Source organism: Bufo gargarizans, chromosome 2 (assembly GCF_014858855.1).
Source record: "Bufo gargarizans isolate SCDJY-AF-19 chromosome 2, ASM1485885v1, whole genome shotgun sequence".
Lineage (NCBI taxonomy): Eukaryota > Metazoa > Chordata > Amphibia > Anura > Bufonidae > Bufo > Bufo gargarizans.
The window spans coordinates 704,100,960-704,116,653 of NC_058081.1; the positions used below are offsets into that span (position 1 = coordinate 704,100,960).

Below are 15,694 nucleotides of genomic sequence, written 5' to 3' on the forward strand. Positions count from 1 at the left end.
TTTGCCGCAAAGGGATTGCGTAGTTTTTTTTTTTCCAATTCCACCCCATTTGGAATTTTTTTTCCTGCATTCCACTACATTGTATGCCATATTAAATGGTGGCATTAGAAAAGAAAACTTGTCCCGCAAAAAACAAGCCCTCGTACAGCTACGTGAACAGATAAATTATGGCTCAAGGAAGATAGGGAAGAAAAATTTAAACGTAAAAATGAAAATAAATAAATAATAAAACTATCCAAAGGGTTAATGTTCCCATACCAACGTAGTAGAACATTGGCAACATTGGCTGCCACACACAATATGGTGGTCAGAGCCCGGATGTCACGTGTCCTCTCCTCTCTAGTAAGGGAAAACGTCACTTCCGGTAGCTGCTCAGTCACTGTCTGGAAGGAAGATGGCGTCGAGCGGCGGCTGCTCGGGCCCCGGCTGGGAAGTGGCGGTACGCCCGCTCCTCTCAGCCTCCTACTCGGCTTTTGACATGAAGGAGCTTCCGCAACTGTTGGCATCGGTGATAGAGAGGTGAGGAGAGGCGGCGGCGGGCCCGGGGACCCGGGGGAGGAGAGAGCTGTGTCACTGCGGCCATGACAGGTGCGGGAGCGGCCCTGACAACCGACACCCGAGGGGCCCGACAACCCCTTACACACTGGGGGCACTGTCACAGCATGACGTCATCATTTATTCTGCCCCCAACCCCCACAATGACAATTACAACTAATGACAGACTGCAGTGTCACCCCTAACATCCCGGAACACTGGTCCCCTGTGCCCCTCAGAGCAGTGACAACCCTGATGGTGCCTGCCTGTAATATTACTTCTGACACCCCAAATCTGGGTCACACCTGACACCCCCTTATAGTGCCTGCCTGTAATATTACCTCTGACACCCCAAATCTGCCTGGCTGTAATATCGTGGCAGATGATCCTGACACCCCAAATCTGGATCATAGCCCTCACCCCTGACATCATCTAACAGTGCCCCCTGAAAACCTGGATCGTTGAGACCCCCAGTCACTGACAGTCATGAAGATGAGCAACTCCTGCCCAGGTCATACTACAACCCCTGACATCCCCAGGTTACACCACCATTGACATTCCCTATTCTAACACCACTTTTACCGCCTTCCAATCTGACCTGACTCCTCCTGACAACCCCCGTTTCTGGCCCACCGCAGGATCAGTTTAGTCAGCCCCTTGACGCCTGTCATCTCCTGTCTAACATCAGACCGAGGGCTATGGTTGACGCATGTGACCTAATGCGACCCAGACTGGAAAAAAAAAAAGATAAGGAATTTTTGGTTGCATGACACGACTGTCACAGAATGCGATGTATGGCAGGTTGGACGGCGGCTCACTTGTGACCTTCAACTTTAAAGGGGATTTGTCCCTCTAAAAAATATAGTTTTCCAACCAGCCCCTGGATCTGAATACTTTTGTAACTGCATGTAATTAAAAATTTAGCAGAGCCTCTGAGCTATTCAATAAAATGTGTCAGTACAGCGCCACCTGCTGTTTGTTTATTTCTTTGTCCGGCTCACTGAGATGGTCGCACATGCTCAGTTTAATCCTTCAACTGCCCCCTGAGCTGTGATGGGGAGAGCTGAGACAAGCCTCTTTAAAGAGGACCTTTCACTAGAATAAAACATCTAAACTAACTATACAGACATGGAGAGCGGCGCCCAGGGACCCCCCTGCACTTACTGTTATACCTGGGCGCCGCTCCGTTCTCCCGGTATAGCCTCCGGTATCTTCATATGTTAGGCTCCACCCAGGGGAACCTGCCGGCGTCTCATTCTCCCATGCTGTAGCGCTGGCCAATCACAGCGCTCAGCTCATAGCCTGAGAGAAAAAAAAGCCTCTCAGGCTATGAGCTGATAGCTGTGATTGGCCAGCGCTACAGCCTGGGAGAAGGAGATGCCGGCAGGTTCCCCTGGGTGGAGCCTAACATATGAAGATACCGGAGGCAATTACAGGAGAATAGAGCGGCGCCCAGGTATAACAGTAAGTGCAGGGGGATCCCTGGGCGCCGCTCTCCATGTCTGTATAGTTAGTTTAGATGTTTTATTCTAGTGAAAGGTCCTCTTTAACTGCAGCAGAAAGGACACTCCCCTGAGCTGTCAGCTTGATATAAATCTAGCAGAGCAATGAATGGGGAGATCTCTGGATCCATGTGAGGTCCAGGGCTGGTTCTGGTCATGTATGTACTATATGATGCCTGATCATTTTTTACATTAATCATGGGAGAAATCCTTTAAAATAGTCTAGCCCTCGCCTAAAGGTTTCCTGGGAAGGAAACAGGAGGTGACATTGTATACAGCAGGGCTCCGGTTGACTTGTGCTGTGGACTCCAGACTGATACATTTTATCTGCACCGATACATTGTAACAACTATCAGAGCTTTGTGATTGCAATTCTGACATTTCTTTTCAATTTTTATTATTTTTTTTAAATAATTACAGCATTCACTGTGCGGTAAAACTGGCATGACCTTATTCTGTGGGTTAGTACGATTAGGGCGATAGTCTTTTTTTTTTTTTTTACTACTGAAATAAACCTTTGTAAAAAAAGAAAATATTTTTTCTTTCAAATCACCATATTCTGACAGCTATAACTTTTTGATATTTCCATCTATGGAGCTGTGTGAGGGCTTGTTTTTTTGATCACTTTTTATTTAAATATTTTGAGAGGGGTGAGATGACCCAAAAACCTTTGTCTATCTTATATATATAAATGTGTCTTCTCCCAGCAACCATCTGCAAAAAAAAACCTGATCTTGACTTCAATGGGTCTGCAAAACGTTTATTGCGGACAAGAATAGGACATGCAATACTTTTTTTGCCGGCATGAAACACGGACAGCTGACACGGAAAAGAAATGGATGAGTCCACCGCATTTTTAACGGATCCATAGAAATGAATGGGAAGCCACCCGATCCACAAAAATGGAACGGAGGCTGCAAAAAATCCCTGCCATGTGCATGTAGCCTTATACTGTAGATTGCAGTAGTAATTGTGGGGATTTGGGAGGCTGCAAGGGCTGTTTACTATAGCAGGCCTAGGAGTCTTCCCAAGGCTTCTGGTTGCTATGGCAGCCTATCAGCACTTGCGATTTCGCTGCAGGGACTCCGAACTGAGGTCAGCGGCATTCTTGTGTGTCCCGTCTGCCGGCAGCTCGGGTGGGTGGGTCTGTCCCGTCTGCCGGCAGCTCGGGTGGGTGGGTCTGTCCCGTCTGCCGGCAGCTCGGGGGGGGGGGGGGGGGGGGGAGTGTGTCCCGGTAGCTTGGGGGGGGGGGGGGGAGTGTGTCCCGGTAGCTTGGGGGGGGGGGGGGGGAGTGTGTCCCGGTAGCTTGGGGGGGGGAGTGTGTCCCGGTAGCTTGGGGGGGGGAGTGTGTCCCGGTAGCTTGGGGGGGGGGGGAGTGTGTCCCGGTAGCTTGGGGGGGGGGGGGGGTGTCCCGTCTGCTGGCAGCTTGGGGGGGGTGGTGTGTCCCGTCTGCCGGCAGCTCGGGGGTAGATGACGGATGAAACTGAGCATGTGCGGCCATCTCAGTGAGTAGGACAAAGACAACAAACAGCAGGTGGCGCTGTACAGATACATTTTATTGACTAACTCACTGACTATGCAAATTTTTTTATGACATGCAATTGCAAAAGTGTTCAGATCCAGGGGCTGGTTTGAAAACTGTAGAATATTTTCGTGGGAGAACCCCTCTAACAACACAGACGGACTAAACTGTGCCGGCTTCATTAGTTTAATTAGAGCCTTTGGCGGTACTTGAACGTAAAGCGGCCACGCGACCGCACCATGTGGTCGTAGCCTTACATATCTGGAACCCTCTGGTTATGGGGTGGTCTCAGCTTGCGAGCCTGCTCTATGCACCACTGATTTACATGGCGCAGTCCGGGAAGCATTAATACTCTTGGATCTTGATGCCAGGGGTGGGTATGGCTAATCTAGTTCATACCCGGGGTACGCGGTGCTGCTGTATTCGGATGGGGGCTGTTTGCTTGTTTCTTCTTGCAGGGTGTCTCATTAGATCTTATCTGATGAGGACAGGCCGGGATCAGGTCGCCTTCTGCTTCCTCGACGTGGTCCTTGTATAAGTTCAGATTACATATTGTGGTCGGGCTCTGCCAGGGTGCACTTGCCGAAAGGAGCAGAGGACGTTGTACTCTGACTGCAGTGCGTTGCAATGAGAATTTGGATATTGAAGGCCGGGGTCGTATTGCGTGTATAAAGCGTGCGCTGGTGCTTTTCATGTTTGCCTGCTTGTCACAGTTCCCAGGGAGAGGGGGCCCGACCAGTCAGTCACCAGGGATCCACTACTCTCCCATTTAAAATGCAACATCGCCAAATAAATGTCTTCTGTGAACGCAACCCTGGTTTGTATTTTTCCTGCTGTGGCTTTGTGAGAGCGAGGCCTAAATATAGAAGAATAGAGGGAGCGATTTTACACCACCGCAGCTTGGCATCGAGATCTGGCATTGTTGCCGCCTGTATGTGCCCAGTCTGCTTGTTCTCAGGGAAGATAAGCCAGTGCCAGCAGTGCCGACTTCCTCTTCTCTTCCCTGTTAGAACACACGCATGCTCGGCATTTTTCATCAGCGCCATAGACTTTGAATGCAGCGACTGGGATCACGCCTTCTAGCCACGGTCATGCGTCTGGTGGGACTAGTGATCATGGGGTCCCAGGGGTCCGAGCCTCCACTTATCTAGGATTTATCACGTATCCAGTGCCCAGGAGAGGAATCCTGAGGCATCTTATGAAAGCTTAAAGGGGATGTCCAGTCTGCAGATATTAATGAGCTATCCGCAGGATCAGATCAGTGGGGGTCCGACACCGAGCATCCCCACCTGTCAGCTGTTTTGGATCTTAGTTTCAGTACACTAGCGCCAAGAACTGACAGTACATGGAGTGGAAGCAGAAGGCTCCATAGCTTTCGATGCCGACATACTGGAATTCAGCTCCCATTCACCGGAATGGCAGCTGAGCTACAGTCCCCCGGCCCGGCCACTACCTGTTGTTTGGAGCCGTCTGCCTCCAACAGCATACACTGTATAGTTCCGATGCCACGGCCGCCCAATACAGCTGATTGGTAGGGTGTCGAGTGTCAGACCCTCACCGATCTGGTATTGATGACCTATCCGCAGGTCTTGGCACCCCAATGATCAGCTGTTTGCAGGGGCTGTAACTCTGGGATCACAGTGCCACAAAAACATTCTTTTAATTCATTTTTTGTTATTGGAGTACTCGATTAATCGTTGGATGAGGATAGGTCATCAATATTTAAGTCCTGGACGGTAATGTCCTAGCCCTGCACACACAGCTGATGGGTTGGTTACAGAGTATTTGGGTAGGGAATCCTCTGTGAGCTATGACATCAGCCACACCCGTCCTGTTCTGTGAGCCGGAGGCGTTTTGCAGACACTCGTGTCATCTTTGTTTTGTCTCATTTTGTCTTTAAAGCGAATCCGAAATCCTTCACCACGACAAACAGTATGAACCTTTCTACTCGTCATTCGTGGCGCTGTCCACCCATTACATCACAACTGTCTGCAGCCAGAGTAAGTATCCCTGACCTTACAGTTACTGTCATCAGTCATGCTGGTGCTTGTAGTTCTACGCGTGTGTGATGTGGTTTAGGTCCTGTTCTCCTCAGCTGTTTCATCCTCTCTTTCTTCCTCCAGTTCCCAGGAACCAGTTGCAGTCTGTAGCTGCTGCTTGCAAAGTCTTGCTTGAATTTTCCTTACTTCGGCTGGAGAGTCCCGATGAGGCGTGCGCAGTGTCTCAGGTGGGTCCTAGGCTGTTCCTGAAATTGCATATTGATGCAATATGAGGGTCCCTGCCTTGTTAACTTCCTTTTTAACCAGTACTGAGAATTACTCAACTCTGGCCAATTTGTGCATAAACTGGATGCCCATCCAATTCAGAATGCTTCATTTCCAGCGCCATGCTGCATCCCTACATCAGAATCCTTCAAATGGCCTGATTTTCAGGGAAAGTGGCCGCTGGACAAGTATCCAGACGTCCTGTATTAAATGATTCTATTATACTTTGCTCCCCTGATACACACTGTAAATATGAAATGTGTGGTTTTGCATCGTTCCAGTGTAGAATAAGGAACATTGTGAATTACTGAGAATAAATTTTATTTGTAACCTGCAGAAGCACCTAATTCTACTGATCAAGGGTCTGTGCATCGGCACCAGCCGCCTGGATCGGACCGAGATAATCACTTTTACTGCAATGATGAAATCCTCTAAATTGCCACAGACTGTACAGACTCTCTCTGATGGTGAGTGGGAAGACTTGCTGTCTGAGATTTTACATATGAATCTAATTCTATGATGCTGGATTTATTAGCAAATCTAGGGGTTGTGGTTGTGGCAGCGTGCTGTCATGCAGCGACCCCATTCCGTTCAGCAGCTGCACTGATTGGTTGTGTGATGGAGGTCGTAGCCAAGATCGACATGTAGCCCCAACCTTTTAAATAGAATGAGCCTACAGAAAGTTCTGTATTTTTGTACATATATTCCATGTATTATACCCCAGAGCTGCACTCACTATTCTGCTGGTGCAGTCACTGTGTACATACATTACATTACTTATCCTGTACTGATCCTGGGTTATATCCTGTATTATACTCCAGAGCTGCACTCACTATTCTGCTGGTGGAGTCACTGTGTACATACATGACTTATCCTGTACTGATCCTGAGTTACATCCTGTATTATACTCCAGAGCTGCACTCACTATTCTGCTGGTGCAGTCACTGTGTACATACATTACATTACTTATCCTGTACTGATCCTGAGTTACATCCTGTATTATACTCCAGAGCTGCACTCACTATTCTGCTGGTGCAGTCACTGTGTACATACATTACTTATCCTGTACTGATCCCGAGTTACATCCTGTATTATACTCCAGAGCTGCACTCACTATTCTGCTGGTGCAGTCACTGTGTACATACATTACTTATCCTGTACTGATCCTGAGTTACATCCTGTATTATACTCCAGAGCTGCACTCACTATTCTGCTGGTGCAGTCACTGTGTACATACATTACTTATCCTGTACTGATCCTGAGTTACATCCTGTATTATAATTGGTTGTATGAGACGCACAGGAGTGGATGAGACCACAGAGGGAGGTGCTCACAGTAAAGAGGATTCGCCCCTCCTCTAACAAATATGAATAATGAGATAAAAATACTGGGCACTCTCTGTATAAGTAGGACCATGCAAAAGACGTATTCAAATAGGTAATTAATACTTAATTTATTTGACATATGTAAATTGCCATTGGATTTATTAACTTATAAAAATATTAGCTTAAAATATGCAATAGCCTATTTAATACATATATGATAGTGCAGGGATGGCCAACCTGAGGCTCTCCAGCTGTTGCAAAACTACAACTCCCAGCATGCCCAGACTACCTACAGTTATCAGCCTACAGCAAAGCATGGTGGGAGTTGTAGTTTTACAACAGCTGGAGAGCCTCAGGTTTGCCAGCCCTGTGATAGTGGAACAACCTAAAAATTGATAGTTCAAGACAAAGTATAAATGACCATGAAAAATTTAACGTCAGTGCAACAATGTAGTGCTATCTATTCTGCAACTTGTGGCAGTTAGATCTCAATTGCAACTAGAATATTAAGAGAGCCGTTGGGGACGTTCTTGGGGGTCTAACTGTATCCCCTGTATTCACTTCAAAAGTGTGTCCAAATCACGGTGAGTATTTAGAGCGGCGTCCCGCTATTACTCACTGCTCGATGCTTGCTGTTGTCTGCTGAAGCTCCGGTTCACTGTAATTGTAGAACTTTACTCCAAGGTTGCTTCTGCCGCCGGTCTAAGTTTCTCTGGGCACCGCTCCGTTGCGCTAAAGAGCCGGTGTCCTCCGAGAACTTAGTTACCTGCTCCCACGCTGGATTCGGTCTGCAGTCGCGGTGTGTGGTGACCTTGTGCTGCGATCTTAATTACTCAGCGTGCCAGGTCCCCGTTGTTTGCAGGATATTCCGGTCTTTATTGCGATCAACCTGGGATAATTACAGCGTATAATCAGCAAAAGTTAATATAAGTCAAATAGGGGTCTTGGACCAAACGCGTTTCGGGGCTTGACGTTGCCCCTTCATCAGTCCACTGACCCCCAAGAACGTCCCCAACGGCTCTCTTAATATTCTAGTTGCAATTGAGATCTAACTGCCACAAGTTGCAGAATCGATAGCACTACATTGTTGCACTGACGTTTAATTTTTCATGGTCATTTATACTTTGCCTTGAATTATCAATTCTTAGGTTGTTTCACTATCATATACAGGTCCTTCTAAAAAAATTTGCATATTGTGATAAAGTTCATTATTTTCTGTAATGTACTGATAAACATTAGACTTTCATATATTTTAGATTCATTACACACAACTGAAGTAGTTCAAGCCTTTTATTGTTTTAATATTGATGATTTTGGCATACAGCTCATGAAAACCCAAAATTCCTATCTAAAAAAATTAGCATATTTCATCCGACCAATAAAAGAAAAGTGTTTTTAATACAAAAACAGTCAACCTTCAAATAATGATGTTCAGTTCTGCACTCAATACTTGGTGGGGAATCCTTTTGCAGAAATGACTGCTTCAATGCGGCGTGGCATGGAGGCCATCAGCCCGTGGCACTGCTGAGGTGTTATGGAGGCCCAGGAGGCTTCAATGCGGCGTGGCATGGAGGCCATCAGCCTGTGGCACTGCTGAGGTGTTATGGAGGCCCAGGAGGCTTCAATGCGGCGTGGCATGGAGGCAATCAGCCTGTGGCACTGCTGAGGTGTTATGGAGGCCCAGGATGCTTCGATAGCGGCCTTAAGCTCATCCAGAGTGTTGGGTCTTGCGTCTCTCAACTTTCTCTTCCCAATATCCCACAGATTCTCTATGGGGTTCAGGTCAGGAGAGTTGGCAGGCCAATTGAGCACAGTAATACCATGGTCAGTAAACCATTTACCAGTGGTTTTGGCACTGTGAGCAGGTGCCAGGTTGTGCCGAAAAATGAAATCTTCATCTCCATAAAGCTTTTCAGCAGATGGAAGCATGAAGTGCTCCAAAATCTCCTGATAGCTAGCTGCATTGACCCTGCCCTTTATAAAACACAGTGGACCAACACCAGCAGCTGACATGGCACCCCAGACCATCACTGACTGTGGGGACTTGACACTGGACTTCAGGCATTTCCCTCTCCCCAGTCTTCCTCCAGACTCTGGCACCTTGATTTCCGAATGACATGCAACAGTCCAGTGCTGCTTCTCTGTAGCCCAGGTCAGGCGCTTCTGCCGCTGTTTCTGGGGAATGCGGCACCTGTAGCCCATTTCCTGCACACGCCTGTACACGGGGGCTCTGGATGTTTCTACTCCAGACTCAGTCCACTGCTTCCGCAGGTCCCCCAAGGTCTGGAATCGGTCCTTCTCCACAATCTTCCTCAGGGTCCGGTCACCTCTTCTCGTTGTGCAGCGTTTTCTGCCACACTTTTTCCTTCCCACAGACTTCCCACTGAGGTGCCTTGATACAGCACTCTGGGAACAGCCTATTCCTTCAGAAATTTCTTTCTGTGTCTCACCCTCTTGCTTGAGGGTGTCAATGATGGCCTTCTGGACAGCAGTCAGGTCGGCAGTCTTACCCATGATTGCGGTTTGGAGTAATGAACCAGGCTGGGAGTTTTTAAAAGCCTCAGGAATCTTTTGCAGGTGTTTAGAGTTAATCAGTTGATTCAGATGATTAGGTTAATAGCTCGTTTAGAGAACCTTTTCATGATATGCTAATTTTTTTAGATAGGAATTTTGGGTTTTCATGAGCTGTATGCCAAAATCATCAATATTAAAACAATAAAAGGCTTGAACTACTTCAGTTGTGTGTAATGAATCTAAAATATATGAAAGTCTAATGTTTATCGGTACATTACAGAAAATAATGAACTTTATCACAATATGCTAATTTTTTTTAGAAGGACCTGTATGTATGGATAGCACTACATTGTTGCACTGACGTATAATTATTCATGGTCTTTTATACTTTGTCTTGAACTATAAATTTTTAGGTTGTTCCACTATCATATATGTATTAAATAGGCTATTGCATATTTTAAGCTAATATTTTTATATTTTTATAAGTTAATAAATCCAATGGTAATTTACATATGTCAAATAAATTAAGTATTAATTACCTATTTGCATACGTCTTTTGCATGGTCCTACTTATAGAGAGAGTGCCCAGTATTTTTATCTCATTATTCACATCCTGTGTTATACTTCAGAGCTGCACTCACTATTTTACTGGCTGTTATTGGAGGCAGTAAGCTCGTGGCCAGAAACCCCCAGCTGAGCTCCTATAATGCCTGTGGCCAGTCAGTTGTTTCCTACATCAGATGACTGTATGGTGCTTATTGCAAACACAACACTTCTCAGAATGCGACTTGCCAGGAGCAAGCAGGGATTGCTGGGAGGTTTCAGCTCTGAAGTTTGTAGCTTTGCAATATAATTCAGGTTGCAACTACAGATCAGGACAAGATAAGAAATGTCATGTGTTTATAAAGTGACTAAACTCGTTATGTAGATTAATTCTATAAGTTACGGTGGTCAGGCTCTCGGATGTATCCAGCAGGCACACATTATACGGTGAAGAAAAGTTGTCTGTGTTTAGTTTTTTGTTGTTTAAATATTATGAATTCTCATCCCCACCTTTTCTCTAGTGGAGGATCAGAAAGACACAGCCGTACTGCTGAGTCCTGAGCTGCGCCAGAAAGAAGTGAGAATGAACTTTCTTAACCAATTGACGTCGGTGTTTAACCCCAGAGGCTCTGCATCGTCGTCCTCACACACACAGGTCAGTATATTCCTGCTTTACATGCTGGTAACTATGTTCTGTGAGAGAGAGTTAGACCTTTCCTGTGTTTGAAGAGAGATCTCCAGTGTCATTATTATGTTAACTTTTCATAAAATTATTGTTACTAGGTGGAAGCTGAGGTGGACGACACATCGGATCTGGCATCTGCAGCAAAGACCAAGAGCATCTTCATAGCCCAGAATGTGGGCAGCCTTCAGGAACTGGGTAAGATCCACAATTTGCAGGTTGATTGATAAGTGGAGGATAGCTGTGCGTATGCTTTCATGCCATGAAGATAATTGCTGTTATATTTCCTGTGCTGCAGGTGGATCAGAGAAGCTGCTAAGAGTCTGCTTGAATCTGCCCTACTTTTTGAGATATATTAACCGCTACCAAGACGCTGTGTCCGCCAATTCCTTCTTCATCATGCCAGCGACGGTTGGAGATGCCACAGCTGTTCGCAATGGGTAGGAAGGCTGCTATTGAGTGTTGCATAAAATAACTGTCTTCCCTGGATCGATTTGGTATGGAGGGTTGATCCTTAGGGCTCATGCACACAAACATGTGTCGCCCATTCCGTGCATTGGGGACCACAAATTGCGATCCTCAATGCACGGGCACCGTCTGTGTGCCTGGCGCAGATGGATGCAGACCCATTGAACTTGAATGGATCCGTCTGCACTGCAAAAAAAATAGAACAAGTTCTATATATTTTTTATTTTTGCTGTGTGGAGGTACGGGCTTAAATGCCACTGTGCTTCCGTGGCCTTCCGCACCATATCTTTCAGTATGCAGACCCAAACAAGTGAATGGATCCACATCTGTCATATGGTGCCACAGCGGCCATGTGTCTGAGCCATTATATAGCGATGGATGTGCACATGTCCCTTGCACCAGTATCAGGAATCATGATTTATGCAGAAAAGATTTAACGCTCTATCCTGACACTTTTTTCAGATTTCACTCACTTGTGATTGATGTGACCATGGCACTAGACACACTCTCTCTGCCTGTCATGGAGCCTTTGACCCCTCCTCGACTTAAAGATGTCACATTGCTGGCCCTGAGCTGCTTGTATGCAGGTAAGTGTCACTTCTGTTCACATAGTTTCTCTTCCTCCATGGCCCTTACACATCCATGACCTCTTCTCTTCCACTGTGAAGGTGTCAGCGTGGCCACATGCATGGCAATTCTTCATGTTGGGAGTACCCAGCAGGTGCGGACTGGATCTACAAGCTGCAAAGAGGAAGATTATGAAAACGATGCTGCCGCCATTGTGCAGAAATGTGTAAGTTTGTGGATCCCCTGCCACGTGCATTATTTCCATGATTGCATGAATACTTATTAATATTGCCTTTCCTGTGTTTTAGCTGGAAATCTATGAGATGATCGGACAAGCGATAAACAGTTCCAGAAGAGCAGGTGGAGAGGTAGGAAGAATGTATAAAGCTAAAAAAAAATTTACCTTAATTTGCAGCAAATGCAAGGCTTCTACATTAGTTTTTTTTTGGCTTAGAAAATTCTTAAATTTTTGCTCAAGCCTCCTGCTGCAAAAATAAATAAATAAATTGAAAATTGTGCCCCTTTCTGGTTTTTAAGAAGTTGAGTTGATGTGGTGTGGCCTGTGCCGCCTGGCAGACTTAACGTTATTGACGCCAACGAGCTGGTGTAAATGACCCCGGAAATCACCTAGTTGTCATAGATTTCTGGCACACAGACATCCCAGGATGTCTTAATCAATTTGTTGCATGTTATGCCGGAACAGCATCTGATTAGCATGAAGTACGCCAACCTTAATCTTACTAAATCGGCCACTATGTGTTTTAGAAACTTTTTGTGCATCGCGTGGTTTATAAAGATTAGGGCCCTGACTTGAGATGCACCAAAATCTTGGTGCACAGTAAGCCTACATGCACGCGAACGTGGTTTGGTTCCACATCCGAGCCGCATTTTTTGCGGCTCGGGTGCAGACCCATTCACTTCAATGGGGCCACCAAAAGATGCGGACAGCCCACCATGTGCTGTCCGCATCAGTATGTCCGTTCCGTAGACCCGCAAAAATAATAGAACATGTCCTATTCTTGTCCGTTTTGCAGACAAGGATAGGCATTGTTACTATGGATCCGCAAAAAAAAATGGACTACAAAACGCATACGGTTGTGTGCATGTAACCTAAGCCAACCAAGTGTCATAAAAGAAGACAAATTTGTCCAAAGATGCGCCAAATTTATCATCCAGCCCGGGCTAGTTTGATGGTTTAAAATGCATGGAAATGATTATACTGTTACTAGGAGTGGTAGTGAGCTCAGACTCCACTCCTTACACAGCCGCCGATAATCCAGCCACGTTCTTTCTTGTCTCATGCAATACTTCTATAAAACTGTACAACTTCAAGTACTTTCACACTAGCGTTTTTGTTTTCCGGTATTGAGTTCCGTCACAGGAGCTCAATATCGGGAAAAAAACTGATCAGTTTTATCCTAATGCATTCTGAATGGAGAGCGATCCGTTCAGGATACATCAGTCCAGTCCCTTTTATGTTCTTTGGACAGAGAAAATACCGCAGCATGCTGCAGTTTTCTCTCCGGCCAAAAATACTGATCACTTGCCGGAATGCCGGTTCCGGCATTAATTTACCTTGAAGCGTATTAGTGCCGGATCCGTCATTAAGTTTTCCGGCAAAAACTGATCCGACTTTTCGGTCTGCGCATGCGCGGACCTTTTAAAAATGCAAAAAAATTAAATTTATACCGGATCCGTTTTTCCGGATGACACCGGAGGGACTGATACAGTATTTCAATGCATTTGTCAGACTGATCCGCATCTGTCTGACAAATGCCATTAGTTTGCGTCCGGATTGCCGGATCCGGCGACAGAACTGCCTACCGGAATCCTCTGTCGCAAGTGTAAAAGTACCCTTCTCCCAATTTTTACACTATGGCCTTTCTGTGACATATTCTGTGTCTCATTTCTGTAATTATGCAGTTGTTCTTCAATGTTCTTATGTATGAAAGACGCAAATCTAACTCCTTTTAAATTTCTTAAATTCTTTGCATGTTTTTAAATTGCTATTGTTCTGTATAGTTTCGAATTAAGTGTCTGGGTTTTATTTTTTAGAATTATCAGAATTTCCAGCTACTGGGAGCCTGGTGTTTGGTGAACAGTCTGTACCTGATCCTCAACCTGAGCCCCACAGCCCTGGCAGATAAAGGGAAAGAGAAAGATCCGCTGGCAGCGCTCAGGGTCAAGGACATTGCCCGGTCAAAGGAAGGTGTGGGCTCCCCAAAACTGGGCCCTGGTAAAGGGTATGTTGGCAAATAGTGGATGCACAGTCACTACTTATAATAGATTTTTTGATATACCGTACTTTACATACATTTCAGTTTTGGAATGTTTCTACTGCTTGGAGATCTTGCAATTGCGAGTGCCATTATTTCACCTTATCCCCTCCACTAGAGAATACTGTGGTGGAGTAGTTTCTCGCTCTTATCATTGGGGGACACAGAAGACCATGGGTATGGCCACTAGGAGGCGACAATAAGCAAAAAAGTGTTAGCTCCTCCCCTCAGCTATACCCCTCCTGCAGACACTGAGCTAATCAGTTATAGCTTGGTGTCCGTAGGAGGCAGACATGTTTTTCCTGCAGGTCTGCCAAAGATCTTTCTGGATACTGTGCCTACTTTCACACTATCCCCTTCCTCAGGTAGTCATTGTATAGATTGGTGTCGGGCGCCTACGTGGCAGCATCTGTCTTCCCAGGGTGTTGTCCCACGACCTTGAGTCCCTGTGCGAAGCATTCAAATTTTTTTGATTGTCATTGGCACGCTCGGCATTCACACTCCTTCAATAGGCGGAACGTCTGTACTGGTTGCCAGTTTTCTTCCTTTTCAGGTGGAGTATTACGCTAGCACCCGTTCATGGTGGCTACTGCTGTTTGACCTTATTTTCTGGTGGTCTCTCCTCTGGCCCTAGAGGCCATGGTTGCTGGTATGGCCTCCCCTATGAGGCAGTCTTTGCGCTGACCATACATATTATGGCTACTCCTGTTCCGTGACTACTACTATGTGACCCCTTCCCAGGGGGAGTGTTTGCGTTCATCCTTCAAATGGTGACAGTTACTGCGTTCTGACTTACATGACGCATTGGCAGTGGGCCCTGCACCTGTGGTTTGTACCACGTTCCCGTCCTCCATGTAGACTATCGGTCCTAGCATTTCGTGTGGTATATACAAACAGTTCTCCCTCTAGGGGTGGAACCTTCTCACTGATTGTAGTGTGCTTGTGTCTACATTTCCTTCTCCCACAGGTGGCACTGTCAAGTTCTGTCATCACTGGGTGCATTATGTATATGGTGTATTTGATGCGGTGACATATTCCTTATAGCCGGGTCAACTGCCCATTCCTTGGCATGCCGCAGGTAATGGGTTTGCTCACTTCTGGTGTGCATTAGTGCGGTTTTCGGTACCTAGTATAACCTACCGACTTCTATGTCGCTGGCTTGGCACCTTGTTCCCTTCACATGTAGTGCATCGGCTCTATCATCTGTTACGGTGACGGCATCAGCTTTGTCTCCTTGGGTATGCACTTATCCAGTTGCATGTGTGAGTTGTCTACATTGCTCCCCTCACCGGGTAGAGCAGTCGTACTTTCCTTGTTGTCACCACTAACACTGATCCTCTACATCAGCCTCCTCTACTTCTCCCCTCCCGCACAGCGAGTAGTTCCACTCCCCTCAGATACTGTTTTTGCCTGCTCGGATGCCTCTTTTCTGCTGTGGAGTGCCTGCGCTAGTGCTATTGGTTCGTTTACCAGTTTTTTTCTGGGACTTGTGGCGCT

At 46.2% G+C, this 15,694-nt stretch overlaps 1 protein-coding gene across 1 annotated transcript in view; it reads left to right on the forward strand.

Moving 5' to 3' along the window:
• Positions 1-377: 377 nt before the first annotated feature.
• UBR4 (ubiquitin protein ligase E3 component n-recognin 4) overlaps positions 378-15,694 on the forward strand; it is a 94,825-nt gene continuing 79,508 nt past the window's right edge. Inside the window, 11 exon segments of the mRNA XM_044282503.1 lie at positions 378-519; positions 5,461-5,558; positions 5,682-5,785; positions 6,160-6,289; positions 10,726-10,859; positions 10,988-11,084; positions 11,185-11,326; positions 11,817-11,941; positions 12,023-12,147; positions 12,230-12,289; positions 13,977-14,164. Of these exon segments, the coding sequence (XP_044138438.1) occupies positions 395-519; positions 5,461-5,558; positions 5,682-5,785; positions 6,160-6,289; positions 10,726-10,859; positions 10,988-11,084; positions 11,185-11,326; positions 11,817-11,941; positions 12,023-12,147; positions 12,230-12,289; positions 13,977-14,164 (1,328 nt within the window). The 5' untranslated portion in view covers positions 378-394.